This window comes from Selaginella moellendorffii, unplaced genomic scaffold (assembly GCF_000143415.4).
Source record: "Selaginella moellendorffii unplaced genomic scaffold, v1.0 SELMOscaffold_46, whole genome shotgun sequence".
In the NCBI taxonomy this organism is placed as follows: domain Eukaryota; kingdom Viridiplantae; phylum Streptophyta; class Lycopodiopsida; order Selaginellales; family Selaginellaceae; genus Selaginella; species Selaginella moellendorffii.
In genome coordinates this window covers 586,162-601,663 of record NW_003314307.1, presented here as the reverse complement: position 1 = coordinate 601,663, position 15,502 = coordinate 586,162, and the positions used below count along the sequence as shown (strand labels likewise).

The window sequence follows — 15,502 nt, the reverse complement described above, 5'->3', positions numbered from 1 at the left end:
CAAACCTGTAAGGTTTGCTGTTCGTGACGCACTTGGATCTTGCTTTTCTGGGCTGGTTTTGGTTGTTTGCAGGCCTTGTGGCAACAAGTAGTGGTCAAGGCGATCGACAACTGCTTTTGTAGAGAAACGCTTGTACCAGAATTAATCTCACGGAACAGGTACGTGAGCTAACTATACTTTTATTCGAGTAGAAAATGCTGAAAGTGTAATGGTTTTTGTTTTTTTTTCCAAGGAAGATTTGCCTCCCATGGATGCTCTGGAGTTTAACAATAACCTACTGATATGCGGAAGTTACTCGTCACAAAATGGCTCGGGTATTGTTCAGATCTGGGACGTGGATGCTCTCCTTGAGTGCTGCAGATTTCCAGCAAATGACATGGTAGTCAACATTGTTTTCCACTCTTGAGAGTTTCTGATTCGTGTTTTCTTTTTTTTTTTGGACAGTTTATAACTGATGCAGCAGGAACAGTTGTTGTGACAGGTAGTTAACTCAGATATATCTCTAGCCTTTGCTGATGCATTCCTTTCAACAGGCCCAGGCGATGGAACAGTCGGCTTATTTGATATCCGGAGCTATGGTGCCTCTTGGCCCCCGTTGAGAGGTATTTCTTCCTCCATTGCAGCCAAAACCAAGGTCATGTGGCTTGTTTCCCAGGTTGCTTCCGTTTCTTACAGTTCCTGTGGAAGATATCTCCCACGGCAAACAAAGCAGTCGTTTGGGACACATGGTTAATGCCAATGGAGACCCGTGACCGCTGCGTTAGCTCCCCGCTTGCAGTAGCCACCCCCACCCCAGGCTCCCGGCCTACGAAGGCGTTACACTGTTTGAGTCGTGGAAAGCCAATGCCTGCGGCAGAAAACGCATGCCAGCGCGCTGGGTAAGAGGTTTTGTTCCCACTTGGTGTGTAGCGAGTGAACCCCCAACTCTTCTCTTTTCGTGTGTGTAGCTTTGTGGGTGCTGGAGACCAAGGAGGAAATTATGCTCTCTGGTTTAGCAGCGAGTGGAGAAATGGCAGCGTGGCTCTTTGGGATGTTACACTTGGAGAACCATGCCCCGTGAGTCTTCTTTCTGTCTTCTTTTGCTTACGTATCACCTTCCGCTCCGCAGGTTTCAGTATCTTCTGATGGATGCTGGTACTTTCTATTCAAGTTTTGTTTCTTTGTTGTATGAAAATTCATAATCATCGCCATCGAAACTGGCGGTTAACACACCCGATTCCAGGAGAAGCAGCAAGCGGTAGAACGAGATTTGTAGCCTTCTTGTGCTCAAGTGTGTTTGGTGTAGCTTCTTCGTGTTGAGAAGTGGCGGTCATTGCGAACCAGGTACTGAAAAGATCTATTTTTCTGTTCTTGTTACGAGTTTATTGTAGAATGCTTGGAGCTCAGAGATCCGAGCGCGGTTGGATATGGGAGAGCTGAGCCGCGGGGATCGTAAGAGAAATGGTGAGAGAGGGTTATAGAAATCCTGACAAGCTCTTGTGTTTTATACTGTGAGATCTCGGTCGAAGTGAAGCGCCTGTGCTAGAGCCATTTACGTAAGTTCTCCTTGCTTTGAGACTGTGCGTTTATGCGAGGAAGACGAAGATGGTAAATAAAGGAAAAACTCTACAGAAGCCAGGGCTATGGAAGAACTGATTCCAGTGGTGGGGTGGATGCCATGCGTTGGCGATCGCGTGGCCGAATGGTTCCGCAGCGGCATAGGCTCCAGACTGCTGATGGTTGTGAGGGCAACGTTCTCTCACTTTGGGCTGGAGCTGGATCATCCCCCGGGTGCGTGGTTCTTTGAAGTCCTGCCCAACTCCACCGTCACTTCCACTGTCTCGGAGCTCAAGTGGAAGATCTGGACCGTGGCCGTCGCACGCGTCCTTGGCGCTACCGTGCCGGATGCCTTCTTGCACCTGCCGACTACTTCACGCGCCATAGCCCACATCAAGAGCAATCTAGAAATCCTCATCCCCGCCCCGAGTGCTGCAAAGGCCGCTGCACGTACGCCCTGACCGACCTCCACCTTGTGAGTGCTTGTTTGGATTGTGTAGCAAAGTTTATGGTTTTCCCTTTTTTGCAGCTCGAGGAGGCCACTGATCGGACGCCATCGTCGTTCCCAGTGGTCATCACAGATGAACATGTGTCAGGTAGCTAGCTATACGTACTTCTTCTTTGGATTCCTCTCAAGCTGAGAGCTTGGTTCCTTTTCCACAGCCATCGTGTCGATATTGTTTCCTTGCACTCTCTCGCCCACTTGCGTTGCTGATGCCGCTCTCCTGTTCGATGCGAGCGGCGAGGTTTGCGACGTCGTCTTCACCTGGCTGTTGCTCCAGCTCCAGAGCAACAAACAGCCGCTGGAATGGCTCGACGCATTCGAAGCACAAGCTATAGCAGGTGACCGTGGCGGTGGCGGAGCTGGACCGCTGGAAAATCTCTTGCTGCTGTTCCTGAGCAAACAAGCAGCGCTGAAGGATGAAAAGTCCTCCCCGGCATCCTTGGACGAGCTCAAACGGATACGTTCCTGCATCGAGAACGCGCCCAGGATAGAGTGGAAGTCCATGGACATCACCGTCGCTCTGCGCCAGATGTTGGAGGTATGATGATTGACACCGTTTTGATTCGAGAGAGCATTCAAGCTTCTGTGTGGCAGGAGGTGATGGCAGCGGGAGAAATCCAATGCGACAACCAGATGCGTGCCCGGCTCGAGCAGTGGATCCAAGGCCACTACAACTTCCACCGCGTGGAGCCGCTCTTCCAGGAGTACGCAGACGTGAGCGTGCCGATAGCGCGCCTGATCTCTACATGGATGCGGACGAGGAAGGGACGCCGCGACCACGCCGAGCTCAAATCCCTGTGCTCGGCAGCGACATCATCGGAGTCGATTGTGGAGCACATCCAGGCTACGATGAGCCGGGGAAGCAGCGACGAGTGCCGCCAGCTTTGCGACGCGGCTGCCACCGTCTTTGGCAATGACTACGGTAGCCTTTTCGTGGAGATTTGCGCCAACGTGCAGTGGGATCCATGCCTGACCGCGTGCTCTCTAGAAGAATTCGGGGCGATCAAGCAGGCAGCCTGGGACGGACTCTTCCGGACTGCGAGCTCCGAAAACACGCTTCGAAGGCACCGTTTCGACGATGACAGCCGCAACGAGGCCACATGGAGACCTGGGATTTCCGACATGATCCTCTACATAGCTTACGTAAGCTCTTCCTGATCATGTCAATGATTCCATCCATCGCTTACGAGTTTGCTGCTGCAGCTGATCCTCGAGGACTGCTTGGGCGGCAGCGTTGACCGTGAGAGGTGGAAACGAGACTGTGAGTCTATGCAGAGTGCCTTTCTCTTTGCTCAATCGTGATCCTTTTTGCTTGGATCGTCACAGGCGAGTCACTGCTGCATACCAGGTGGGGGGCGCAGTGCGTGTCGCGCGGTGGGAAAGGGGTTTTTGTTGCGATTAGCAACTCCACCAGAGGAATCTGTGAGGCGTTTGCGGCGTGGGTCCAGTCTCCAAGCACGCAGAGGGACTTGGGAGCGAGCTCGGATGAGATACGTCATGCCATAAGAGAGGCAGTCGTCTCGGCTGGTGGAGTGGAGTATGACGAGGAGAGGCAGCAACTCTGGGCCAGGATGCAAGAGCTGCTGGGTGTCACTGGCAACATTTGGATTTGCATGCTTGCTCGTGCCTACGTGCAGCATGAACACCACTTCGGTGCTTTCAAAAATGCCGCAAATTATTCCGGTGAAGATCTGCCCACAATTGTCCGCAGGCGTTCAGGCGCAGAAAGTATACCGAGGATCGAAGTTTTCCACGGCCTCGGCAGCGCTTCCAGGATTTGAGCTTTTGCTTTTGCTAGAGAAGCTTCCTTGCAATTGAGATTTCTTTCAAAGCCAGGCTAACGCATCGGAAGAGATTTGAGCTGGCAAAGTGGAACTTCGCTCATATGGACGGGTTTGTAGCTAGGGCAGAGATATCTGCGACTGTGGAAACGAACATGTAACTTTCTAGCTGCTGAGAGTGATTGGATTCATGTCGTGAAGGGCATTGCGCAGGAAACTCTGCGTGAAAGCCAACAAGCAATGGCAAATTTCTTCCTTTATTTCTTTCCAGAACTTTAAGCGTAGAATATAGCTTTGCCTCTCTTGAGTCCTCGGTGGAGGACGGACAAACTTCACACCAGGACTTTCACTGGCTGCTGGCTTCACATGTCTGTCTGAAGTTTCGTATTTCCCATTTGGAATTGGGTAGCAGGGCCGAGCATGTTTACCTGGGCGAGGAAGAACTTAAGGTTGGATTTATCGAATCCAGACCAACTGGACAGAGCAACGGTTTCGTCGGTTCAAGTCTTAGAAGCCCTTTTCTCTTCCGGGCTTATCAAGAAAGTATTTTTCTTACACTTCGAGACATACCATTTTGCTGAAATTTTGCAGCTATCCCCTATCGGGATTTAAATCTTCTTTGCACTTCAATGTTAGACCAGTGCGTTCAGATGAGCATTCACCAGTAATGCATCCTATAGAGGACTTCTCCCCGTGTTTGATCCTCATCGATGCCCCTAAGATCGGACCCCTTGCTCTTGATGCTGTGTTGAATTTAAAGGACGTGTGAATTTAATTTTTCTTACGGTACCTTTGTTTTCGAGCTTAACTCGGGTCCTGGCTCAAGAAATCATATGTTCGGAGAAGATCTATATTGATGGCCTCCCAGCAATCGAAGCAAAGAATAACAGAGGAAAGGCCAAAAACAAAGATCAAGTCCGTGATTAATGATTTTTTTCTCTATCACCGTGTCCTAGAATGTTATAAATTTATGCAGTCCATCTAGCAGTGCCAAGGTTTGATAGTGTTCAAGCATCTGATCAAGCTGGCACAAACCTGCAAGAGAGTCAATAAAAAACACGATGAGTTTATTAAGTTAGTTAGCTAGAGCTGTTGTTGTCTTCTATCTCGTGGGGTCTATTTAGGAAATGCCAATTATAAATAGTTTATATGCTATAGTAATATAATTAACATAAATAATATATATAAATGTATTTACAGACTTTACACCTAGAAGATGAAAAGGAAGTGGAACATTTTGAACTTTTGTTGAGCAATTATAAAATGCTACAAACATTTTGAAACTCCCTTATTTCATGGCTATAAAAGATGGATTCATAAAGGATTAGTTTGGTAGTTACTTTTTCAGCATAACTTTATTGTGCTTAACTTTTGGATTAATGTAAATATGCTCTTCATTAGCTTTGGCATTATAAAGTATAACTTTTGGATATATTAAAAAGGATATTATGGGTTTTACCGTGATTTCTTTTTTAATATTGAAATTAGTTCATATAAAACTTATAATCATTGTTAAGTAAGATATGGTTATAAACTTCTTCGAGGTTTTGGTTCTATGAGTTTTATGCTCATTGTTCTATTTGTTATAAGTTGTTGGGGAAGGCATTTTTGGCTCATTAGCTTCAATATTAAAATTAATATTTACATTTAGCAATCATTGGTGATAATTGACTATCATCTAGGATAGTTGATCATCCTTATTAAAGGTTTTGCTTAATTATTGTTGATATAGAATAATTTGTTGTTCTTCAAATGGTGGATTATTTCTTCGATGATGATTATACATATCTCTTTTGATGGGATGATTAATGATTTTTCATGATAGTTAGTTATTCTCTTTAATGCCTTCTGGCTTTCCGCATTACCATATATTCTTTATAGTTTGTTTTGGATTAATCTTTTGGGTTTGAGACATTGGTAGGATGTTGCCAACATTTGTTTAAGCAATTGTAGTTTTTTTGTATTGTTGACTATTCAAATTGGCTAGTGTGATAGTTAACATGAATAAGTATTTGTTAGTTTTATTGCATTCATTTTGTTCTATTAATTGTTGTGTAAGCCATAAATTTTTCCTTTCCAATTTATCAGTTTACCTCATCTATTCAATTAATATTGCCTTGGCCTTAGTTAAGTTCCCTTGCCAAGGTTCCTACCTATTATACCACCTTTTATTTGGTCCTACTTGGTTTCAACTACTCATTGCACAAGTAATAGAATGTTAGCCATCCATCTATGGATTCCCAAACCTCTTCCAATCCCCCTCCCCGAGTTAGATTGGACTTAAGGTTCGATCACACTCCTCACAAGCACAAGTAGCCAAGTACATTAAACCACCAAATTTTTAACATCCCTTGGTACAACAAAACTTGATCATGGAACCCAAGCTTTGGGTGCAACACTTGCTTCGGGACACCAGGGGCAAACACCGTGGCCTAATGGCCCGGTATGGGTATCCCTATTCCCCCATTTTCATTCCGAAGGGAAGGCCCAAGCCTCTAGGAAGGGCAAGGATTAATGAGCCGCAACAAGACATAATACAACATGCAACATTAAAGGGGCTGTGGAAAGAAAGATAGGCAATGAAAACAAGATATTTTGAGCCAGGAGCACTGCAGTCAATTTCCCTTATGGGAGTGGGAACTGCTCTTAAGCATTTCCTCGAGTGGCCCCTCCAACACCACTTGAGTCCATGCTCACTCCCACCCAAGGCCCTTCAGTCCCAATCTCAACCTCAAATCAGTTTGGAAGCACCATTAGAGAGTTCCTTCAAAACTGATTCTTGGACCTCACTATCCCTATCTTTATTATACTTTTGGAAGCCCTTGCAAGCCCCCCCCCCGGGAGACACATGCCTTGGGCTTTCACCCCATGACATATATTAGTATTCGGACTCGGTCTTGGACTCAATATGAGACTCGATCTCAACAGCCTCGGACTCGGTCTCGGACTCAATCTCGGACCTGACCTCAGACTTTGTCTCAGACTCGATCTTGGATTTGGTCTCGGACTCAATCTTGGACTCAGTCTTGGACCCGATCTCGGACTCGGTCTCAGACTTGATCTCGAACTCGGTCTCGAACTCGGTCTTAGAGTCACTCTCAGACTCGATCTCAAACTCAATTTCATCCAATGAAGTTTTTATCATTTTGGTTATGCTTTCCGGGGATCCTTTAGCCTTTAACACCTCGGGGAGTTGGTTCCTTATATGTTGATCAAGTTAATTTTAATAGATTATGATGTTATTTCCTTTAGGTGATACATTTAAGTTAATGATATTTTATGTTCTTTTAATTTTTTTTTTGTAAATTGTTTAGCATGCTATTTGAAATCTTAGGTTTGGCATCGCTTAAGTACTTTAGATCTTAAGCATGTGAATGTGTATTAATGATATAGAAGGCCAGAGTACAAAAGAAATAAAGATAAGGTTTGAGTGTTAATTTGCCCCTATAACTACTGTGGCAACCACCACTTCTTTTTGTTCATAAGTCTCAAGTTTTGAATCTTGAGACTCAGAATGATGCTGCTAAACACAAGATTAATTTCCTATGCTCCATTCAAAAAATGGCATTATGCTTGAAAAGGATTACACACTTTATATGGAGGGATGAAGCACTCAAGCAAAAACTATCAAAGCTCGAGAAAAAAAAAGTGACCCCATGTTGTGGAGAATAAAAAGTGAAGAGAAGCTTAGCTTAGTTTTATTTATATCCTAGTTTTCTTTCTCTCCCAGTACTCAAAGCAAGATAAGTTTTGAGAACATAAAAGTTTAGAATGACTTACCCATGAGTTCAATTATAGCATGCATTATTCCTCTTTTCCAGTTTCTCCAGCTTCTTTATAATGTCTCTATATGGCCTTCTTTAGAGCGATACGATACTAAGCATGGGATCCTGAAAATAAGAACAAACAAGAAGAAAAAAAATGAACAAAGTCCCTTTTGTGATCAAGACTTACACTTTCTCCTCTTGTAAATCTTCTTTGCCATTCATTGACCTCTTGCTTGCCATGCCCATGTTGGCAATGGAGACATTGATCCAGAAATGGGATCCCGACAGAAAATCCAGGACTCTATCAAAACTTACTACCGTGCCAAAATTCCTTGATCACCGATGGAGTTCCTTCAAGCCATTCATTTTATTTTCTCTATAAGTGAAGGTATTTATGGCAGAACGTCACACTGCACTAGTAACTTCAATTGCTTGGCTAGTCAAAAATAGTGAAATGCTTTGTTGCAATGGTACCTTGTCATAGAGTGTATGTTGATAATAATCTCATCAAGGACACACTTCCAGACTTTTATAGAATGTCTTCTTGTGTAACTATTAAGAGCTATGTTCATCCATTTCCTGTTGCATCTAGATGAAAGTCCTATTGGATTGGAGCTCTCTGCCTGGCTCCTTAGTGTGCTGCTGCTGCTGCTTCACCGTCACAATCATCTGCTATCTCAACATCACGATCTTCTGTAGTTCCACCAGATCACAATCTACAGAACTCACCAAATCTTGGCAATGATGTCAGTGCCAAGATCGATTGGACAGCAAGCGTCCTCTACACATCTACAGATTTTCTTTATTTTAGGACAAAATACATTATTTTAGAATCAAACTTACAAAATCATAGTCAATTTATATATTTGCAGCTGATCGATGTGGCAAAAGGGCATATCTCTACATATGGACCTTATACAAGGGAATTTTCTCAAACTGGATAATATAGAGAATTTTTGTAAGAAGACTTTTGCTGGAATGTTTATTTGTATTATCGCTGATGGTCGGGTCACACCTTGGGCACCTCGGGTACCCCAAGCTACCAGGCTCTTTCACTTGGAAGTCCAAGGTCAACTTCTAAGAGGTTCTCCAGCAGCAGCTAGGATCATGGCCTGCAATAGAATGTGAAACTAGTTAGTCTCAGTAAGAAATAAAAAAGAGAAAAGCACCTGATCAAGAGACAGAGGTCAAACAATCGCGAGACGTTGAGGCCACAGTGAGAACATCTATCTCTCTGTGTTTAGTTTTTTCAGTCTGGACTAAACTAAAAAAGATTGTCTCTAAACTGGAATTTTATAAACTTGGCAATTACACTAAAAATTACAGAATTAAAAAATTAAAAATTACAGAATTAAAAATTGTCGGTGTGAATGATTGCTAGACTCCTAGAGCTCCAGCGACCTCGGGATTCCAAAGAGGAGCTCGTCCTAGCGTTCCACCTTGCGGTGGTGATCGAATTCTCTGTCGATTGGCGATGTTGTTGCGGTCTAGAGCATTTAATCTGAACCGCCAATCCCTTCTCAATTTGAATTTCAGCCGTTGATATTTGTGGTGTTTTACGGGTCGTGAAATCGATAGGTACTAAAGAGGAAATCACTGAACGTGAGGCAACTCGTTTGGGTTGAGTTTCGCTTGGCACTCTCGTTTGCACACTGCTCCAAGTGAGCTAAAAGCTTTTGACCCTGTGAAAATAGAAGCTCAGCCTTGCTGTGTGAGCACTAAGTTTGCGAGGAAGAATTTTAGTACCTGTGGCAAGTCAGGATCTATCCGAGCAATAACCAAAAGTCTGCGAAGATGAACACCCAGGAATGCTGGCCTGTAGAGGTATCCAGGAGTTATGGCTTGATATGCGTGTTTTAGAGCTTCTATTTGCTTGCACGAGAGACTCCGAGCCCTCTCAACTTGCTGCCATCGATCACAAAACCAATAGTGTTTACGAGAAGAGAAGAACGAAGGGAAGAGACTACCTTCTTGAAGTGCTTCGCTGGATTGTGCTCGTTTTTACATTTTCGAACTTTCGTGATGGGAACATAATTCGTGCTGAAGGGATGCCTCAAATCCATCAAGAGAAGCTACAAAAAGGAAATGACACCAGAGCAAAGAGTCAGTAAAACAATTTTCTGTGTTAACATTCCATACCTCTATTTGTTCCTTTGGAACGCCTTTCTCTAGAACACCAAGCGTCGCTGGAGGGAACTCTACCTGCCTCTTTTGAAGAAGCTCGTACTCTTGTGACGTCATGGCAGAGTAGCAACCGGAGAATGGATCATTGCAAGCCCACTCCCCTTCGAACTTACGCCTGATCTTTGGCCAGTAGAAAACTCCCCATCCTTCGCGAGCGTCCTTGCACCATCCTCCATCGTACCAGTTCCCGTTCTGATAATACTGCACAACAGTTTCAAGGACTGTCAGTCGTTCGCCGAGAGAAGAAAAACCGAAAGAATCTGAGAAAACCTGCTTAGTCTGTAGAAACAAACAAGGAAAACGAACAGGAATGTACAAGAGTTCCCTGACCATGCCTGCGGCCTTTAAACCATTCTCCATCGTATATGTCTCCATTGTTGTAGCGCAGGCAACCCCAGCCACCATGCTCGTTATCAACAAGCTCTCCTCTATACTCCTGTGAAAAGAGATTCAAGAGAAACTTGAGAAACTACAAAGGAAACAAAAAAGGAAACCGAGATAGTACCTGTCCATTGGTGTAGTGGACTTTGCCATAGCCAGATTTTCTCCCATATTCCCACTCGCCCTCGTAGAGCAAATGATCTGGATTCTTCTTAGACTGAAAAATCCTGTGCTCGCCAGTCCCATGAGGAGCTCCTCCCAGAATCTCCCCAGCATATCGCCCTCCAGCGCTACCACTCACGAGCATCCGACCCTCCTCGTCGTGGAACTCGGTCTTCTCCTTGACATACCTGGATTTTGGCTGGATGATCCCATCCGCTAGATATGAAGTGAGCGATCGCTGCACGGCTAGCAGCGATGGCGGCTCCACATCCCTGTGGCCGGCGGAAGGCGGCCTCATGAATTTCTTCACCTTGGGCTTGGTGGGAAGCTGGCTGGGGCGGCGCTTGTAATTCATCATCGGAATGGGAGTACCTGGCGGAGATGCTGGCGGCGACTTCTTCTCTTCCGGCAGTGGCGGCGGCGGAGAGGAAGACGCCATCGCGATCGATCACGGGCTCCTACTCTTTCCCGCCTGACCTAAGTTTCAAAATAGAACGTGAAAGGGTAAACGTCATAGCGATCGACAATGGACGGCTCGGATTGGCCCTTGTTTGCTTGTGTGTTCGAAACCTGGTAGTGATAACGACCTTAACTGCTTTGTTTAGGTTTATGGGAGAAGGAAAAAATGGAGAGCCCTTCCGTCTTGTTCGAGAAGGCGATCCCAGTGACGATCAAGAGCTCCAGCGATCGACAGGCGCAGCTTACATTCCGGATTCTCGTGGGACGCAGCAAGCATCCACGCAGCAGCAAGGTAAAAATGTCGCGATTTTGTTCTCGCATTGGAATGCCGATGCGCGGATGCGCGCCTTCCAGGTCCTCCAGGTCCAGATTTCGGATGAGCTCGATCCGTTCTTTCTCTACTCGCTGGAACTAGACGACGAGGATTTCAAGAGTCTCAAGGTCGACCAGTGCATCCTCGTCGATTTCTCGGTTTTCCCTCACAAATTTATCGAGCTGCTGGAGCACTGTCTCGACGCCAAAAGCGAAGATCATCGGTACCTTCATCTCATGGGCTTTCGCGTGTGAGCTCATGACTTTGCTGGTAGATTTCTGGCAGTCTTGAATGTCCGGACGGGGGATTCCACGCTTAATGTGGTCGAAACGAACCAGTTCAAGCACGTCAACCATATCTCTCTTTGCTTTAGACAAGGTAACGATGCCACTGTGAAGTCATATCTTGCTGCAAGGCTGGGTGACTATAAGGTACGCTGCTTGATTTTTTCTTTTTTCACTAAAAATTCCGTGAGAATTTCCAGGGAGAAAATCTGGATCTTCATCAAAAGCTCCAAAAGACTCTGGAATCTCTCGAGAATTCCATCAAGGAAGCTGATAAACTGAAAGAGTACTTATTCGCTCGTTCTGTAGGAAAGTGCTAGCTAATAAGATTGTTTGCTTTGTTTGATGCAGAGATCTTGGCAGCTTCAAAGGAGCATATTCACGCGAAGTTACGGAGTTGACTGCGAAGCACACTGTGGACGTGTCTCGTGTGAAGGAGAAGGTTAGAAGCTTGCACATATTGATAATTTTGTTCCTCTTTCTCACGTTTCACTGGCGTAGGCAATGCAAGAATGTCTTGCGATGAAAGAAAAGCTGGAGCGAGACCGTGCCGACATGGAATGTCGCCTACGCTTGAGAGCTGATGCTCAGGAGAGTCATGTTTCCCAGCTGGACAAACAGGTAATTCTACAGCCATTTTATTGGTTTGCTCGTCTTCTCACCGAGGACGGATATGGTTGCCTAGTTGCGTGAGTTGACGAATATAAGGCACAATCTAGAAGTTAAAACTACTGAGTACAAAACGAAACTTGAAGTTACTGAAAAGGAGCTTGAAGAACGGCATCAGGTACCTGGTTTGGTATTCTCTATTGAATGTTTAATCCAAACTGGCATACAGGAATGTAGTTCGCTGCGCAAAAAAAATGTGGGCTACGACAACAAGCTGCAAGACTACTCCAAGCAAATTAACCAGCATCTGATTCGCTTGGCTTCTCTAGAACAGGAAGTAAGGTAACTTTGTACTGTCGAGGACGAAAAATAATCCCTGGATTCAGGTTCAAGCGAAGAATGATCTGCTTTCCAACATGACAAATCGACTGGAAAGTGAACTGTCTCATCGGTAGGTCTGTTGTTTTAATCAGCTCGGAGCACTGAAATCTAGACATTCCAGGGCAGCTTTGGAGATAGCTTTGAGGGATGCTCAAGCCGCACATGAACGGTTGGAAGAAAAAGCAAGTGCAAGCATTGCCGAGGCAAACCGACATTCCCAAGCTGTCGAGAGGCTGCAGGCGAGTTTTTGTTTTTGTTCTTGTTCTTCTCGCATGAACTACTTGTCTATCTACAGGGTGAGCTCAGGGCAAGCAAAGCTAAAGTGAAGCTCAAAGCACAAGTAACGTCACAACAGGAGACTTTACTTCAAGAAAGGCAAGTGACAATTGAGAAAAACACGGCCGACAGCAACTTCATGCGTCAAGAAATAGCGAGCTTAAAGTCCGACAACGATTGTTTGAGAAAGAAGGTAGTAAACAGTTCTGGATTCCCGCACGATTTCAACACATTCATTCGTAACAGGTGGACGAGTCCAAGGAAAAACTGGAGGAAATGCAAGAGATGGCAAAGTCTAACCAGCAAATGATTCAGTACGTACAGAATTTTTTTTACTGTGCGAAACCCACGGCGCTCATGTCTACGTTTCAGGTGGCTAAACCAGCAACTCACGGATTCACAGCTCGCAAAGCTTGGACACCACTCCAGATACTGCTACAAGAGTGGCGACAGCGCAACGAGAGGATTCGCAAGCCAGACGCTGTCATCACTGGTTGGGAGCTTATCATCGCCGCCACCACTCAAGTCGAGCAGCAGCATTCTTCCACACACGCAAACACACGCGCACCTTCACGCCTCCAGCCCGAGCAGCGTCCTCACGAACTCGTTACTCTCGAGCCGGGGAGCTACAAACGGCTCCTCACCCGTGTCCAACACCGGCATCAGCAAAGTCGTATTCAAGCCTCCACAGAGCTGCGGTGGTGGTGGCGGTGGCGGTGGCGGTGTCCACTCGAGCAGCGCGACGCCGACGACCCCGACGCCGCTGGAGACATCGTCCCAGACGACGAGCGTTTCGATCTACAAGACGGACAACCTCGAGAGCAACCAGCGGACGTTCACGGTGGACATGAGGCGCAAGCCACACCTCTCGCTCGCGGAGCCGACGAGGCTTCCATACAGCTCCAGCCACGGCGGATTTGGCACGAGAACCGGAAGAACAACGGACGAAGAAATGTCGTCCATGTCTTCTCCAGTCAGCATTGGTTGACTTTAAGGAAAAATTTGACCGTTGAAAGCCAAATCTTTTGACTGGCGCTTTAGGGTTCCTGGTGGCTATGGCGGCCACTTGCAACATCGAGGGGCGAGGCGGTGCTCTCGCCCAGCTCGGCTGTCTCTTTGTCGATGTGATTTCGACTCTCGTAACATCTGCCGTGCATTCTTTGCGTCTTCTACTTCCTGGTGCTTCCTCCAGGTCTGGGAATTTCAAGCTGTATCAAGGCCGGGTGTGGCACGAGCGTCGCCGGCCTATTTTGCATCGATTCGAGTACAACGTGAGCTACGCGCTGGTGGATCTTGAGAGGATGCCGGATTGGTTCCAGGCAAGAGCTGCGCTGCATCATCTCGGTCTTGATCAAGCCCGGGAAATTGCCGGGACAAAAGGTCCTGTGTGAGTAGAGGAATTTCTTTCTCTCCATTTGATTACAAACTGGAAGCTCGCTGACTGGGAATTCTTACAGCCATCTATTGACCATACCAGCGAGCGTGGGATATGAGCAGAATCCACTGAGCGTTTACTATTGCTACGACATAGATGGAAGTTTGGCCAAGTGCATTGCGGAGGTATGAAAGAGGCAACGTTTCTTATGAGATTAGATTTCTTTGCTTGAAGAAAGAACTCTGTTCTTTTGTAGGTGACGAACACGCCCTGGGCCGAACGAGTGACTTTCGCTTTTGACCCTCAATCGGATATGGTTCCAAAGCCACTCCATGTCAGTCCCTTCATGGTGAGTTTTCCTTTTGTGATTCCATCCCACAAACTTAAACTTTTAAGCGCAGGACATGCAAGGAACCTGGAGGATTCAAGCGTCAAATCCCGGTGAAGAACTGCAAATCGCGATTACTGTGCAGCATGCGGAACTTGGGAACAACTATTTCTCAGCAGTTTTAAAAGCCAAAAGAGTTGAGCATACCAAGGCTGCTGAAGTTCTGTTCTGGCTGATGCCTCACAAAGTCGCAGTTTGGATTTATTGGCACGTAAGTTTCGTGCAACTTTGGATCAAACTTGTCCTCAAGTTCTTTCATCCTTGCAGGCTGTTGTGCTCCTCATAAAAGGTGTCCCATTTATCGCACATCCTAAATATGTGGATGGAATTTTATATCGAGAAGTTGCAAAGGGGCGAGATAAAAAACTGAATGGGAATATAGAACGGTATTGTAGATGGCGGGAAGCGCATTGCTGGCCTTGGAAGTAAGAGGGAAAAACAAAAATTGTTAAGCTCTTATTAATTAATTACTATTAATAAATATTAATTTGTTGTGGTTATGTTTCTTGGAAAATTAACTTCAAATCCTAGTAGCTATTTGTATCAGTAGATCAAAATTAGAGAGCACTAAATGCTAAAATTTAACTTATACTGAATTTAGAAATTTAGATAGTGGATGTTTAAATCTTCTTAGCTTTAAAATCTAAGAATGGTCGAGAATTATTGAGAGATTATTGATAATAGTAATCTTGAGATCTTTGACACCTTTACATCATTTATTCAAAATATTTACAAGGATCTTTTCATCTTTTTAATATTTATTCTAAATCTATGCATGGCAGAGTCACTTTTACTCACCACTTATAATAAAGCATATATTATGTCTTGCATTGATTGGATATTCTCAAACATAGGCATATTCTCTTGGAGGAGTTTAGTGAACTGATTGCTCATGAGATCATCAAAACAGCTTATTATAATCCATCAGTTTCATGCTTCTTGGTGAGTGCCACAATACCTTATAAACAGCTAATGAATGAAATAACATGCGAAGTAATACTTAATCTGGGTGTTGAATGACTTCCCACCATCAATTATGTTGACAGTAAAGTGACAATGATGATGATCAGAAGAGCTTAGAAACTTGTCTTATTGCTCTAT

General features: G+C 45.3%; 4 protein-coding genes across 6 annotated transcripts; all 4 read left to right on the top strand.

Annotated features, from left to right (window-relative positions):
* Positions 1-22: 22 nt before the first annotated feature.
* LOC9656989 lies at positions 23-1,613 on the top strand. 3 transcript variants are annotated; one of them, XM_024685921.1, is made up of 9 exons: positions 23-158; positions 233-379; positions 445-481; positions 534-602; positions 656-878; positions 948-1,056; positions 1,109-1,237; positions 1,286-1,323; positions 1,387-1,613. In XM_024685921.1, exons 2-7 carry the CDS (start codon positions 248-250, stop codon positions 1,169-1,171), a joined length of 633 nt encoding a protein of 210 aa, XP_024541689.1. In that variant the 5' UTR covers positions 23-158; positions 233-247; the 3' UTR covers positions 1,172-1,237; positions 1,286-1,323; positions 1,387-1,613. The 3 variants fall into 3 exon arrangements, with proteins under 3 accessions (XP_024541689.1, XP_024541690.1, XP_024541688.1); XM_024685922.1 differs by having other exon boundaries at positions 237-379; positions 1,109-1,323; positions 1,371-1,613; XM_024685920.1 differs by having other exon boundaries at positions 1,109-1,323; positions 1,371-1,613.
* Positions 1,614-1,622: 9 nt separating this feature from the next.
* On the top strand, positions 1,623-3,364 carry LOC112350138. The gene is made up of 6 exons (XM_024685816.1): positions 1,623-1,684; positions 1,789-2,011; positions 2,066-2,132; positions 2,200-2,579; positions 2,636-3,184; positions 3,245-3,364. The coding sequence occupies exons 1-6, from the start codon at positions 1,623-1,625 to the stop codon at positions 3,341-3,343; spliced, it is 1,380 nt and encodes a 459-aa protein (XP_024541584.1). The 3' UTR covers positions 3,344-3,364.
* Positions 3,365-10,941: 7,577 nt separating this feature from the next.
* Positions 10,942-13,659, top strand: LOC112350176 (spindle assembly abnormal protein 6 homolog). The gene is made up of 13 exons (XM_024685931.1): positions 10,942-11,067; positions 11,130-11,311; positions 11,363-11,519; positions 11,573-11,658; positions 11,724-11,814; positions 11,874-11,993; positions 12,058-12,159; positions 12,211-12,318; positions 12,368-12,432; positions 12,484-12,601; positions 12,658-12,831; positions 12,885-12,952; positions 13,011-13,659. The coding sequence occupies exons 1-13, from the start codon at positions 10,942-10,944 to the stop codon at positions 13,624-13,626; spliced, it is 2,013 nt and encodes a 670-aa protein (XP_024541699.1). The 3' UTR covers positions 13,627-13,659.
* A 28-nt stretch (positions 13,660-13,687) lies between these two features.
* On the top strand, positions 13,688-14,901 carry LOC9656988. The gene is made up of 5 exons (XM_002980855.2): positions 13,688-14,025; positions 14,096-14,198; positions 14,270-14,362; positions 14,415-14,612; positions 14,669-14,901. The coding sequence occupies exons 1-5, from the start codon at positions 13,694-13,696 to the stop codon at positions 14,828-14,830; spliced, it is 888 nt and encodes a 295-aa protein (XP_002980901.1). The 5' UTR covers positions 13,688-13,693; the 3' UTR covers positions 14,831-14,901.
* Positions 14,902-15,502: the final 601 nt, after the last annotated feature.

Coding starts and splice junctions, on each gene's coding strand:
- LOC9656989 (XM_024685922.1), top strand. CDS start 248: ATGGATGCTCTGGAGTTTAACAATAACCTACTGATATGCGGAAGTTAC. Junction 603..655: donor CTCTTGGCCCCCGTTGAGAG/GTATTTCTTCCT, acceptor CTTGTTTCCCAG/GTTGCTTCCGTTTCTTACAG. Junction 879..947: donor AACGCATGCCAGCGCGCTGG/GTAAGAGGTTTT, acceptor TCGTGTGTGTAG/CTTTGTGGGTGCTGGAGACC.
- LOC112350138 (XM_024685816.1), top strand. CDS start 1,623: ATGGAAGAACTGATTCCAGTGGTGGGGTGGATGCCATGCGTTGGCGAT. Junction 1,685..1,788: donor GGCGATCGCGTGGCCGAATG/GTTCCGCAGCGG, acceptor GGTTCTTTGAAG/TCCTGCCCAACTCCACCGTC. Junction 2,133..2,199: donor CACAGATGAACATGTGTCAG/GTAGCTAGCTAT, acceptor CCTTTTCCACAG/CCATCGTGTCGATATTGTTT.
- LOC112350176 (XM_024685931.1), top strand. CDS start 10,942: ATGGAGAGCCCTTCCGTCTTGTTCGAGAAGGCGATCCCAGTGACGATC. Junction 11,994..12,057: donor TTTCCCAGCTGGACAAACAG/GTAATTCTACAG, acceptor ATGGTTGCCTAG/TTGCGTGAGTTGACGAATAT. Junction 12,433..12,483: donor GAAAGTGAACTGTCTCATCG/GTAGGTCTGTTG, acceptor TAGACATTCCAG/GGCAGCTTTGGAGATAGCTT.
- LOC9656988 (XM_002980855.2), top strand. CDS start 13,694: ATGGCGGCCACTTGCAACATCGAGGGGCGAGGCGGTGCTCTCGCCCAG. Junction 14,199..14,269: donor TGGCCAAGTGCATTGCGGAG/GTATGAAAGAGG, acceptor GTTCTTTTGTAG/GTGACGAACACGCCCTGGGC. Junction 14,613..14,668: donor CAGTTTGGATTTATTGGCAC/GTAAGTTTCGTG, acceptor TCATCCTTGCAG/GCTGTTGTGCTCCTCATAAA.